The sequence below is a fragment of the Sorex fumeus genome, unplaced genomic scaffold, assembly GCF_029834395.1.
Source record: "Sorex fumeus unplaced genomic scaffold, SorFum_2.1 ptg000041l, whole genome shotgun sequence".
NCBI lineage: Eukaryota > Metazoa > Chordata > Mammalia > Eulipotyphla > Soricidae > Sorex > Sorex fumeus.
In genome coordinates this window covers 11235158-11248295 of record NW_026606098.1, presented here as the reverse complement: position 1 = coordinate 11248295, position 13138 = coordinate 11235158, and the positions used below count along the sequence as shown (strand labels likewise).

The 13138-nt window shown below is 61.3% G+C and overlaps 2 protein-coding genes across 8 annotated transcripts; both read left to right on the top strand.

Moving 5' to 3' along the window:
• The first annotated feature begins 604 nt into the window (after nt 1-604).
• On the top strand, nt 605-2605 carry LRG1 (leucine rich alpha-2-glycoprotein 1). Its single transcript, XM_056119507.1, has 2 exons — nt 605-719; nt 1209-2605. Exons 1-2 carry the CDS (start codon nt 688-690, stop codon nt 2206-2208), a joined length of 1032 nt encoding a protein of 343 aa, XP_055975482.1. The 5' UTR covers nt 605-687; the 3' UTR covers nt 2209-2605.
• A 169-nt stretch (nt 2606-2774) lies between these two features.
• On the top strand, nt 2775-12339 carry PLIN5 (perilipin 5). Of its 7 annotated transcripts, XM_056119506.1 has the most exons (10): nt 4186-4202; nt 4548-4686; nt 4986-5066; nt 5185-5384; nt 5706-5901; nt 6322-6404; nt 6972-7152; nt 8134-8333; nt 10249-10365; nt 11223-12339. In XM_056119506.1, coding segments are annotated over exons 5-10 (1152 nt in total). In that variant the 5' UTR covers nt 4186-4202; nt 4548-4686; nt 4986-5066; nt 5185-5384; nt 5706-5900; the 3' UTR covers nt 11793-12339. The 7 variants fall into 7 exon arrangements, with proteins under 7 accessions (XP_055975477.1, XP_055975476.1, XP_055975481.1 ...); XM_056119502.1 differs by lacking the exons at nt 4186-4202; nt 5185-5384 and adding an exon at nt 2775-3295 and having other exon boundaries at nt 4611-4686; XM_056119501.1 differs by lacking the exon at nt 5185-5384 and having other exon boundaries at nt 4182-4202; nt 4611-4686.
• The last annotated feature ends 799 nt before the right edge of the window (nt 12340-13138 follow it).

The following is a 13138-nucleotide window of genomic DNA, read 5'->3' as shown; positions in this document are numbered from 1 at the left end:
ATCCCCTGAGCCCCGCCAGGGGTGATCCCTGGACACAGAACCAGGAGTCAGCCCCAAGCACTGCTGGGTGTGGCCCCCAAACCCAAAAAACGTTAATCAAAATAATTTAAACACAAGGTTCAGAGAATTCAAAGCCTGGTGTTTGGTCCTTCCACGCCACTGTTCAGAGATCTGGGTGCCCTGCCATCAGCCACTTTTGAACTCCTTTTTAAAATTCTCTCCATGAATCAAAACAATATGTCAGGAATTCCAGACAAGTTCTTTTTTTCTTCTTCCTGTGCACTGAACGTTCTGATCACACAGATTCGTCATCAACATTTCCAGCTCAGAGAGCGCCCCCCCACCCCAGGGCAGCTTCAGTCCTGGGGGCAGGAAGGAAAGCTGGACACTGGCCCCCAAGACTCAGCCCCTCCCCCGCCCCGCTGTCCCTAACGCAGGAACTCAAGGGGTGAGGGGGGAACCGAGTCAAAGCCCAGCTGAGGGGGGTGAGGGCCCCACCCAGCTGCCTCCCCTGCCAGGAAGCCGTTTTGCAATCTTCACCCCACCTTCTCCTGGCTGGCCCTGGCCAAAGCTCAGCTCCTGACTGAACGGAAATGGGTGGGGATGTCCCTGTGCCATACCCCTGCCCCCTGCCCAGGTTTAAGGCCACCTCTCAGGACCAAGCAAGGAGAAGAGTGAGAGGTCGCCATGTCCCCTGGGAGCCGAGAGCAAACCCACAGGTAAGTTGAACCCAGCTCCACCACCCGGGAGGGCTGTGAGAATTGTTCTTTGGTTTGTTGTTTTTGCTCTTTGGGTCACGTTCACTCCAGCCCCTCACGTTCTTTTTAAAAATTCCTTTTTGGGCAACATCCCGCAATGCTCAGGAGCCGCTTCCAGAGGTACTTAGGGAACCAAGTGGTGCCAGGGATCAAACCGGAACTTCCTGCTTTCAAAGCCCCTCAAGGGGCTGGAGTGATAGCACAGCGGGTAGGGCGTTTGCGTTGCACGCAGCCAACCTGGGTTCGATTCCCAACATCCCACATGGTCCCCTGAGTACAGCCAGGGATAATTCCTGAGTGCAGGGCCAGAAGTAATCTCTGTGCATCACTGGGTGTGACACCCCCTAAAAAAAAAAAGGAAAGCGAAGCCCCTTGCTCTGCACTGGGTATGGCCTCCAAACCCAAAAAGTAAAATCGGTCCAAATGAATATCTCGTGTGATTGCCCGCAGCCCCGGGGGCCTGACGCCCCATCTTTCCAGAACCCTGATCCTGATCCTGCTCATCGTGGCTTCCAGCCCGCACCCCGACGCCTGCGTCGTGGTCCCCTTGGAAAATGGCACGTCCGTCACCTGCCATCCCCCAGCGCAGGTGCCTCGTTCGCTGCCAGCCGACACCATCCACCTGGTAGTGGAGTTCTTCAACCTCACGCAGCTGCCCGCGGGCATCCTCTGGGGTGTCCCCGACCTCCAGGACCTGCATCTCTCCAGCAACCGGCTGGAGAACCTCTCTGCGACTTTCCTGCTGCAGGTGCCTCGACTCCAGGTGCTGGATCTCACGCGCAACGCCCTGGCCCGGCTGCCCCCTGGGCTCTTCCGGCGCTCGGCCGCCCTCTGCACTCTGGTGCTGAAGGAGAACCGGCTGGCGACCCTGGACCGCTCATGGCTGCAGGACCTGGGTGCCCTGGAGCATCTGGACGCGTCAGGGAACCAGCTCCGGGAGCTGCCCCCCGGACTGCTGGCCAACCTCACCCGGCTGCGAATCCTGGACCTGAGCGCTAACCAGCTGGACGCTCTGCCTGAGGACCTCCTCTGGGGCCCTGTGAATTTGGAGCATTTGCATCTCGAGGGCAACCGGCTGCGGGTGCTGGGCGCCGAGCTGCTGGCCCCACAGCGCAACCTGCGCTTCCTTTTCCTGGGGGATAATGAGCTGAGCGAGGTGGCGGCCGGCGCCTTCCGCAACTTGCGGCAGCTGGACATGCTGGACCTGTCCAACAACTCGCTGAGCCGCGTGCCCGAGGGTCTCTGGGCCTCCCTAGGGCGGCCCAGCCGGGACATGGAGGACGGATTTGACCTTTCCAGGAACCCCTGGGTCTGCGACCAGGCCCTGCGCGACCTCTATGACTGGCTGCTGGTCAATCAGGAAAAGATGTTCTCTCGCGATGACACCCGCTGTGCGGAGCCTGTGGCTCTTCAGGGCCAGACGCTGCTGACAGTGGCCCAGGATCCCTGAGGGCGGGGGTAGGGGTGCTGCAGAACCCCACTTTGCAGACAGGTACACGGTCCCCTTTCCAAGGCTGGGGACCCTTTCTGCAGGCCCAACCTTTTCTACTCTTCTAGATGAACCTTTTCCTGTGTTTCCAGATCCCTCTGTGGGGACCCTCAACCAGACCCCCCATAACAGTGCGCGCGCGCGCACACACACACACACACACACACACACACACACAAACCCCACAGATGGACTTTGCTTGGTCCTTCTGCCTGAGTTTGAGGGGCTTTTTCTGAATGCAAGTTCTGGGATGGAGTCCCCTCTGCTAGACATCCCTTGGGGCTCGCCAAAGGAATTAATAAATAACTTGAGCAGAACCAAGTGAATCGGGTTCCATGCTTCCCCTCCCCCCTCCTCAACCCCCCCCCCTTTTCTCCCTTCCTCCCTCCCCAGGGTGATGGAGAAGGAATTCTGTTAGACCCAGAGGTGCAGAACATGAATGCCCACGTGGATGATAATTGGGGCACCATGGTTGGTGGCTGTTCACCCGCCCTTACCTCCAATCCCCAGGGCTTAGCTGGAAATAAATCCCAGACCATTGCCCCGTGTCACTTTACAGCTGGATTCCTGCCAGAACTTGTGCCCTGGGGAAGGTTGAAATTAAACCAGATTGCTTCAGGTTTCCAAACAATTTGTTTTACTCGCCCCTGCTAAACCAGGGGGCAGCCATCCTTCGGTTCAGCTGCACGGGGCTAAGCAGACCCCTGTAAAAGACTGCGTTTCCACCACACCCAGTCTGGGTCCCACCCCATCCCCTGGCCCCTCCTTGCAACACCATATGGGGGTACTGGAGTCAGACTTGGGAAACGCTGGGATCTTTATAGCCTCACCTCACCCCCAGTCTCTCGCCCTTGATGTGCTTGATGAGGAAACTCTGGACTTTGGAATTTGGCAGAGCGGAATTTCAATGGCTCCCTCAGTCGCTCTGAGAGCCAGGGCAGGTGTTCTAAGTTACTGGGACCTCAACCACGGTAAAAGCGGTGTCCAAGGCAATAAGCCCATCTAGTTCCTGCTTGCCTGAAGTGCCTGCTTTTATTCGTCATTAAAGGTAAAAGGTAAAGGCCCTCCCGTTGATCGTCGATTTGCTCGAGCCGGCCCAGTAACGTCTCCATTGGAGACTTTGTTGTTACTGTGTCTGGCATATCGAATACTCTCGGTAGCTTGCCGGGCTCTCCGAGAGGGGCGGAGGAATCGAACTCGGGGCGGCCATGTTGGCTGCGTGCAAGGCAGACGCCCTACCGCTGTGCTATCGCTCCAGCCCATTATTTATTCTTTTTCAGTTTGCGGTGTTCGGGGCTTACTCCTGTCTCCACTGGAGCTCAGGGCACCATAAGTGGTGCCGCAGATCAAACTCGAACAGAACTGGCCGCATGCAAAGCAAGACTCTTAAGGCCTGTACTATTTCTCCAAGTTCCAAACTCCATTTTTTTCGTTTCGTTCTGACGTTTTTTTGAGGGGGTCACACCCAGCGGTGCTCAGGGTTGATTCCTGGCTCTGCGCTCAGGGGTCACTCCTGGCGATGCTCCGGGGACCCTACGGGATGCCGGGGATTGAACCCGGTTGGCCAGACAACGAAGCGCCTTCCCCCTGTGCTCTCTGCAGCCCTCCAGGCGCCAGGTCCTAACTGACGTTTAAAAAAAGAAAGGCCTTGAGGCCCTGCCCAAGGTCGTTTGACCAGGCGGTGGGGGCTGTGACAGAGGCGAGGGTGACAGGTGGCCAAACTTGGCGCACAGAAGCCGCAGCGCATTTCTTGGATGGCGAGCGTCTTCACGTTACTATGGCAACAGTGGCCAGAGCGCCCAGGCCTGCGGGGGCGGAGCCTGGAGCCCCGCCCTGGCCCCGCCCCCAGGATAAGCTCTCCTCATTGGTCGGTGCCAGGGCCCCGCCCACCGGCCACTATAAAGAGGATGGGGCGGCTGGGAGCGGAGCCTGGAGGGAGCCTGGGGTCCTTGGAGGTATGTGAGGGTCTGAGGCTGCCTGCGTCAGCCTGGGGAGTGTGGCCTACACAGGTCCGGGTCACCCCAATCAGTGGGTGGAAGGAAGGTTTGGGCATACAGGGAGGGGAGAGGAGTGGAGTGACCGAATGGAGCAGGTGGCTGGACCCTTGGCCTAGTTGGCTGAAGCCCAGGACTCTGTTGGCCGTGGACCAGGCGTTAAGGGCACCGGGTGGGCATGAAAAAGGAACGGCAGGAGGGGCGCCTGGGGCGGCAGCGCGCCCCCTTGCCCTGCCTTATCAGCGCACTGACCTTGGGATCAGCGTAGGGCTGCTGGCTGCCTCAGTTTCCCTTTCTGTCAAAAAGGGATTGTGGGTACAGGTCGATTCTGCAGCTGCCCCCCTCCCCCCCACACCCTCCTACCTGCAGGGGGACACTTGGGGGCAGCAGGCACCTGACGGCTTTGCAGCGGCGGTGAAGAATTGAGCCCGAAGTCACACAGCAGGTAAACGCCAAGAGAAGAAACCCAGGTCCCTCTCTCCCCATCGCCCCTGCTTTGACTCGCACCGGGCGCCCCACTCACAGAAACTCTGTGATACCGCTGGGCCTTGTGCACACGCGTCATCACCTCCCAAAGCGGGTCTGCCGGCCCCTAGGGGAGACAGGGCTTAAGAGGAAAGGGACATTTGCATGGATTGTTGCAAGAGCCACCCGAGGAATCCCGAGACCTGGGTGGGGGGGAAGCCGGGGGTCGGCAGTGCTCGGTTCCTCCCCGCCCCCTTCTCACAAGGTACCGGCCCCCAGGGGTGCCCACTGGAAGCCAGAATGTCTGAAAGTGAGTCAGCTCAGGCCCCGAGTCCCAGCGTGTGGGAACCTGACCAGCAGGTAAGGCGCTGCCCCTCCTGAGCGCAGGGCGCAGGGAGTGTATTGGGGGCTTCTGGGGGGTCCAGCCCATCTTCCCCGTTTCCCTTGAGGCCCAGAGAGGGGCGTGTTCACCCTACAGCATCTCCGGCGCGAAACTTAACTGGCATCTGACCACCATAATGGCGTCGGACTGAGATGAGAGACAGCGAGCGAGGAGGGCTCCTGTCTCACGAGTGGGGACCCGCATTCGATCCCCAGAATCTCATAGGATCTCCCAAGAAGCACCCCCAGGAGTGATTCCTGAACACAGAGAGGGGAGTTACCAAATAGTACCACTGGGTGAGCAGTGGGTGTGGCCCCCAAACCGTATGATAATAATAATAATAGTGCCAGGTGCAGTATATATACCCAAGATAAATCGATGCACACGTTGCATGAAACATTGCACTCTTCCTCTGAATTCCCCCATCCAGGCCGGCTGAGAAACCCATTTGTATAGGTGGGAAGATTGAGGCTGGGCGTGTGCCGCCACTAGCGGGCGCGCATGGCACGTGGCACGCTTTGCCCCGGCCCCTGCGCCCGTCCCTTCGCGTCCCCAGAGGGCAGGTGGGCCAAGCCCCCCGCGCCCAGGCTTCCCCAGCTCTGTGCCCCCTCACTCAGAACGCAGTGCAGCGTGTGGCGGCGCTGCCCCTGGTCAGGAGCACGTGCTCGGCCGTGTCGGGCGCCTACAGCGCCGCCAAGGACAAGTATCCGCTGCTGGGCTCCGCCTGCCGCCTGGCCGAGCACTGCGCGTCGGACCTCACCACCCGCGCCCTGGACCACGCTCAGCCGCTGCTCAGCCACCTGCAGCCCCAGAGTGAGTGCTCCAGCCCCCGCCCTGCCCCGCGCCGAGAAGGGCCTCGAGTCCCCGCCCGGGATCCCTCTGGACGGGCTCTCGCCGGGCTCGCCACCTGGGCGTCCCCGCTCACCTTCCTGCAAGGGGGGGTTGCTGCGGAGGGGGGTGACCCGCCGCCGTAGGCACAGCCTCACTCTCCCTGCCCGTCCCCGACATGCCCGGGCCCATTGGCCTGGTCCCCTCCCTCGGCCTCCCTCCCTTTGCCACCTGTCCCTGCGTCCGTCAGTCCGGCCTGTCCTGAGCTGACTCTGCAGGAGAGGTCCCCTAGCGAGCGAGCGAGCAAGCGGCGCCCCGGGCTCCCCGATGGACGGGCGGAGGAGGCGGGACCAGGCACCTCACGCTCTCCCTGTCTGTCTCTCCCGGGGCCTCTCTCCCACCCAGTGGCCACCATGAACCACCTGGCCTGCAGAGGCCTGGACAAGCTGGAGCAGAAGCTTCCGTTCCTGCAACAGCCTTCCCAGATGGTACCGCCTGGCCGGGCTGGACTGGGCCGGGGCAGGGGGGCTGGGGGCAGGGAGGCTCTCAGGGCCCACATCCACCCGCTTTTGTGTTTTATTTGTTGCGCTCAGGTTTGGGCCTGGGGGCTGCCTCCCCCGCAGCAGTGCTTGGGGGCCGCCCGGTTCTGTGCTCAGGGCTTGCTCTGGGCAGTGCTCAGGGGGTATGGATGGCATCCCGGGGCTCCAACATGTGTAGCGTGCGCTCAGCCCACCGAGCCCTCTCCGGCTCCTGTTTTCCTTTTTTAAAGTTTGGGCCGCACCTGGCAGTGCTCAGGGGACACTCCCGGCTCAGTGCTCTCGGAGGGACCATGTGGTGCTGCGGCTGGAATTGGGGTCTCCGGCGTTCTCTTTTCCACCCACCCAGACTTACCTGTTTTTCAACGGGCAAAAACATTCCTCACCCACAGTCCATCCCTGCGCCCATCCTGTTTGCCACGAGTTGGGGAAACTGAGGCTCAGAGCCTGGAATCCCTGAGCCCACACCCAGGGGCACGGAGACTCAGGGACGGTGCCCAGAGTGTCCCCTGCCTCCAGGTAGTGACCTCGGCCAAGGACGCTGTGGCCAGCGGCGTGACGGGTGTGGTGGGCTTGGCCCAGAAGAGTCGCCGTTGGAGCGTGGAGCTGAAGCGCTCCGTGAGCCACGCCGTGGATGTGGTGCTGGGCAAGTCGGAAGAGCTGGTGGACCACTTCCTGCCCATGACGGAGGAGGAGCTCGGTGAGGCTGCCCCAGCCCCAGCCCGGTCCCGGGACCTTCCTGATCAGAGAGGTCCGGGGCCCTCGCGAGGCCACACAGCTTCCTCCCGTCCAAACTTGCTCCTCGTCGGAAATCCGACCCCCAGGGTCTCAAATTGGGGGATCCCCGCCCCAACTGTGTCATTTGGTCTCTGACGTGGCCTGCCGCAGTTCGGGCACTTAACAGTCCGACTTTGCGTGCCGGACTGTGAGCTGCAACTGGCCTGGGAGCGCCGAGAGCTCCGGGGCGCCCTCTCGTGGCTGCGGTGGGAAAGACAGGTGAGGGGGCCGAGAGGCGCGGCCGGGCCCGGCTGCTCAAGACGCCCTCTACTGGCCGCTTTAGGAAGTCCCTTTACCGCCTGGGCTGGACGCCAGTGTCCGCGGCTTCAATCCCCCGCATCCCCTCGGGTCCCCTGAGCGCCGCCAGGAGTGACTCCTGAGCGCAGAGCCAGGAGTAACTCCTGAGCATGCTGGGTCTGGCCCCGAACCAATAAGTAAGGGTGTCTTTCTTCAGAGTTTGGCATCTTGCCCGTCTTATTGGGCAATCGGGGACCCCAGAGACGATACCGGTCTCCATCTCTATTTATTATTATTATTAACTTTTTTTTGCTTGTTGGGTCACACCCAGCGATGCACAGGGGTCACTCCTGGCTCTGTACTCAGGAATTACCCCTGGCGGTGCTCAGGGGACCGTATGGGATGCTGGGAATCGAACCCGGGTCGGCCGGGTGCAAGGCAAACGCCCTCCCCGCTGTGCTCTCTCTCTGCCCACTCCTCCTCTCCATTTTTGAAGGGTGTTTGCCTTGATTTCCCCCCACACACACCTGAGGCCTGGGGGGAGCCTAAGGGGTCCCCATTAGCAAAGGGAAATGATGATTCTTACAGCTCAAGAGCTCAGAAGGGGGTGAGCAGATATACAGTGGGTGACCCCCATCCCAGCCCCCTCCCTGTCCTGCCCCCCCAGTGGCGCTGGCGGCTGAGGCTGAGGGTCCTGAGGTGGGCTCGCTGGAAGAGCAGCGGAAGCAGCAAGGCTACTTTGTCCGCCTGGGCTCCCTGTCGGCGCGGCTCCGCCACCTGGCGTATGAACACTCCCTGGGAAAACTGAGGCAAAGGAAACACCAAGCCCAGGATACACTGGCCCAGCTGCAGGAGGCCCTGGAGCTGGTGAGAGCCCCCTTTGCGTGTTCCAGGGTTCCGACGACAGGGGCCACCCCTGGCAGGGCTCGGGGGACCCTGTGGGATGCCAGGGATCGTACCCGGGTCGGCCATGTGCAAGGCGGTCACCCTGAGTGTAAAGCGCTGCTTGGGGCAACTGACCAGACCTCCGGCCTGACCCAGGCACCGGGCACAAGCACCGATCACGTGGCAAGGACTCAACACACACTTGATGCTTGAGCGGTGAGTCAGCTGAGCTGTGGGGCCCAGTCACTGCCCCGTGAACAGTGGAGCAGTCCTTCACACGAGGGCACGTGCGACCCATCACACATAGCCCAGCGCACTCCGTGTGGAACCACGGACCGAGGCTGGAGCACACCGGGGAGGGCTGGCCTTGCACGTGGCCCAACCTGGGTTTGATCGCTGGCACCCCACACGGTCCCCCGAACACCTGCCAGCAGTGATTCCTGAGCGCAGTGTCGGGAGTCAGCCCTGAGCACTGTCAGGTGTGACCTAAAACAAACCAATCAACCACATTGTGGCCATGTCCTAGCAGGCAGCGGAAGACCCAAGGCTCCTCCACTCCCAGGGTCTTGCCGTCCACCCCATCATCCTCTCTAGAATGTTCCCTACCCCCACCGAAACTCTGTCCCCATGCAACACCCTCTCCTCTCTCCTTTCCTGCCCCTGATAGCACCTTCCACTCGCTCTAAATGCTGTCTCTTTGGACGGGGTGGGGGTAGGGGTGGGCGGTCTGGGGGGTGTGACTGAGTACATACTGAGTACATACTTGCCCTGGCAAGTCTGTCTCATGTTGGGCTGGAGCACCACGGGGAGGGCGTTTGCCTTGCACGCGGCCGACCCAGGTTCGATTCCCAGCATCCCATAGGGTCCCCTGAGCATCGCCAGGAGTAATTCCTGAGTGCAGAGCCAGGAGGAACCCCTGTGCATCGCCGGGTGTGACCCAAAACAAAAGCAAAACCAAAAGTCTGTTTCATGTCACTGATCCTCATGTTTTCTGGGTACTCTCTCCCCATGTTGTGGGTTTAGAATGTTCTGTCTCTTAAGACTGTGTTCCAGAGCAAGAAGAGATCACGATGTATTTTATTGTAACACTGCCCTGTTCTGGGCACTGGGGGCGCTGTGCTCACACACACACAGGTCCCTCAAAATAGAGGAATCAAGGTCATGATGGGCATGAGCTGCGTGATGGGGGATCCAGAGGAGGAATCTGTCCAGCTAGCAGGGCAGGAGGGAAGGCTTCCTGAAAGGGGTGGCCAGTGAACCGAAACTTGAATTGCTGTGAACCGGGGCAGGGGTCGGCATGAGCAAGGGCCTGGCTGAGTCTGGGCGGAAGGGAAGTAGAGGCCATAAGTCAGAGGACAGAGGAGAGAAAGGACAGGTTGGGCAGGTGAGATGGGCAGGTGTGAAGGTGGTGTCAGACACCACTGCCTTGAATGCTCACGGAGGGGCCAGAGTGATCGGACAGCAGGAAGGTGTTTGCCTTGCATGCGGCCGAGCCGGGTTCGATCCCCGGCACCCCATAGGGTTCCCTGAGTCCTGCCAGGAGTGATCCCTGAGCACAGAGCCAGGAGTCAGCCCCGAGCACCAGCAGTGCAGTCCAAGAAACAAACAAAAAAGAATTTCTTTTTCTTTTGGGGTCACACTGGTTGATGCACAGGGGCCACTCCTGGCTCATGCACTCAGGAATCACTCCTGGCGGTGCTCGGGGGACCCTATGGGATGCTGGGAATCGAACCCGGGTTGGCTTTGTGCAAGGCAATCGCCCTATTCGCTGTGCTATCACTCCATCCCCCCAAAATAATCATTTTTTAAAAAGTGCTCTTGGAGGCTGAGTGTGTGGGGGGCGTCCTGGTTCCCTCAGCCCCCAGGCTTGAGTCTCCCTCCATCCCTGTCCCTGCAGATCGACCTCATGCAGTGTGGCGCGAACCCCAGAGCCCCGGGCCGCTCCGGGAAGGTCCTGGAGCTATGGGAAGATTGGAGCCAGAGCCCCCCTGAAAACGGGTGCACCCGCTCTCAGGTAGAAGGGCAGAAGAGGGGGCTGGGGAGCACCATGGGTCAGACCCCGGAGGGGCGTGTACCAGGGGTCAGAGGCTGGAACGCACTTAAGTGCTGAGACCAGATTGGAGGGTGTCACCAGGGGAAACTGAGGCAGGAAGGACTATGGTGTTGTGGAGAGTTCATGGGACACGGGAGAGGAGAGACAGAACCATCTTGGGTTGTCTCTGGGGAAGCTGAGGCAGGTCAGTGGTTTCCTGGAGGGTCTGGGTTGGGGGAACTGAGGCAGGGTATTCCTGGGGAAATGGGGGCCGCGGGCCAGAGCAACAGGACAGCAGGGAGGGCACTGGCCTTGCATGTGGCCAACCCGGGTTCTATCCCTGGCATACCATATGGTCCCCCGAGCCCCGCCAGGAGCCAGGAGTGATTCTTGAGCACAGGAGTCATCCCTGAGCATCACCGGGTGTGGCACCCCGAGAGAGAGAGAGAGAGAGAGAGAGAGAGAGAGAGAGAGAGAGAGAGAGAGAGAGAGAGAAACTGGTCCGTAGCCTTCTCGAACATGGTCAACAGCCACATCTGTGCGGAGACAGACCTTTGACTGGGCTATGTGGGACACGTGGCAGGGAGCCAGCCCCGCTGAGAGCCTCTTGAAACTGAGGCAGAGAAATGGTGGTCCTGAGGTGGGGGTCAGGGGAGTATCATTGGAAAACGGAGGCAGAGAGATGCTCCCCTGGGAGTCCGAGGGGGAGCTGAGGCCGAGAGCCCGTCCCAAGGGTGCTGGAAACAGAGTGGCGTGCGCTGCTTCCCGCGGGCTCCCACGGGGAAACTGAGGCCGGGCGGCTTGTCGTCCCCCCCCCCCCCCCCCCCCCCCCGCCCCAGGCGGAGCTGGAGACACTGTCGCTGTCGCGCAGCCTGATGCGGGAGCTGCAAGGCTCGGTGGACGCGCTGGAGGGCAGCGTGCGGGGCCTGCCGGCCGGCGCGCAGGACAAGGTGGCCGAAGTGCGGCGGCGGGTCGACGCGCTGCAGGCCGCCTTCGCCGACGCGCGCTGCCTGCGGGACGTGCCGGCCGCCGCGCTGGCCGAGGGCAGGGGCAGCCTGGCCCGCGCGCACGCCTGCGTGGACGAGCTGCTGGAGCTGGTGCTGCAGGCCGTGCCCCTTCCCTGGCTGGTCGGGCCCTTCTCCCCGCTGCTCCTGGAGCGCCCCGAGACGCCCCGCGACCTGTCCGTCTGGGTGGACGAGGTGGTCGGAGCCCCCGACCCGCGCTGGGCGCACCTGGACTGGCCGGCCCAGCAGAGGGCCTGGGAGGCCCAGCACGGGGACGCGGGCATGGTGCTCCCCGAGGAGCAGCCGGAAACCTCCCAGACGCCCAGGCACACGCTGGTGCCCGAGGAGGAGCCGGAACCCCCCCGGACGCCCAGGCACACGCTGATGCCCGAGCTGGACTTCTGACCCCGCCGGGGCTCTGCTGCCCCCTCGTGGACGTGGCGGAGAACTGCAGACCAGTCTCCACCGTGCTGGTGGACTCAGGGACTTGGGGTGCGGGGCCCCCCCACTAACCCCCACTGCTGACTTTTGTCTCTCGCTACGGGGGTTCTTCCCCCAGCACCCTAGGAGCTGCTCATGAAAGGCTCCCAGGGAACGTGCCTTTGAGCCTGGCGGTAGCGGGGAAGGGAAAGAACTCTGAGCCAGCTCCAGCCCGCTTGGCCGTGTGGACTGAAAAAAGATTCCCCCAGTGGGGCTCGAGGAACCGGGCCTCGGCGAGGGTGCCGGGCCTGGCATGCAGCCGACCTGGGTTCGATCCCCGGCATCTTCCTTAGGGCCCGGGAATGATTCCCGAGCATGAGCACAGAGCCAGGAGTCAGGCCTAAGCACGGAAAAAAAAGATAAGAAAAATGCCTGCAGACATTCTGCCACAACCAGCAAGGCCACAGGCCTCTCGCTTTGGCTGCTTTGGAGTTTCTGTCCCTGAAATAAAGGTGCTTTGTGTTGTCTTAAGGTCCGTGGTGGCCTCCGTGGGGCTCAGAGTGGGGGTCGGGGGAGGGAGGCCCTAGGACCCCCTGTGACTGGCTGACCTCCCAGAGGAAGGGAGTGATGCTTGTCCCAGTCCTGGCTGGAGTCGGTGAAGCATTGTTCCCTCCCCCCACCCAACCTAGAAGGCAGTCATTCACACTTTAGTATAAGCAAACACACCATCACCATCTACCCTAGCCTGGAGCGGGATCTGAAACAGGAAGAAAGCAGCCGGGCAGGGCCACCGGCTGAGGTCCATCTCCTTGGGCCCTGCAGCAGCAACACCCACCTCTAGCTGCACTGGTCAGGATGGGAAACTGAGTCAGGGCCCTGGTGTTAATCGTTATGGGCAGGAGTGGGCATTCCAGAGCAGAGGCACTGCTGTCCTCTGACCGCATTCCTGGCTGCCCCACGGACCTCCCCGGGGAGCCCCCGGGTGTTAGGAAAGTGCAGTGAGCTCACGGCGGCCCCTGGCTTCCCTGGAGCCAGCCCAAAATTGGTGCTCCCTGGAGCCCTAGTCACTTCCTGTGCCCTCCGTGGCTCTCTGCCACCCTCAGACCCCAGATAAAGGCGCTTTGCCTTGGACTTTGGCCCTGTTCAGTTGTTTTCTGGTGGGGGATGGGGTGGGTGGGTGGTACTCAGGGACTACTCCTGGTGCGTTGCTCCAGAAATCACTCCTGGCAGGACATGAGGGACCATGGGGTGACTGGGATCAAACCTGCATCTGGGGGTCTGGAGTGATAGGACAGTCAGTATCTCCAGTTCCAAAGCCACCTCCTCCAGGA

Coding starts and splice junctions, on each gene's coding strand:
- PLIN5 (XM_056119502.1), top strand. CDS start 5,007: ATGTCTGAAAGTGAGTCAGCTCAGGCCCCGAGTCCCAGCGTGTGGGAA. Junction 5,067..5,705: donor TGTGGGAACCTGACCAGCAG/GTAAGGCGCTGC, acceptor CCCCTCACTCAG/AACGCAGTGCAGCGTGTGGC. Junction 10,366..11,222: donor ACGGGTGCACCCGCTCTCAG/GTAGAAGGGCAG, acceptor CCCCCGCCCCAG/GCGGAGCTGGAGACACTGTC.
- LRG1 (XM_056119507.1), top strand. CDS start 688: ATGTCCCCTGGGAGCCGAGAGCAAACCCACAG. Junction 720..1,208: donor AGCCGAGAGCAAACCCACAG/GTAAGTTGAACC, acceptor GATTGCCCGCAG/CCCCGGGGGCCTGACGCCCC.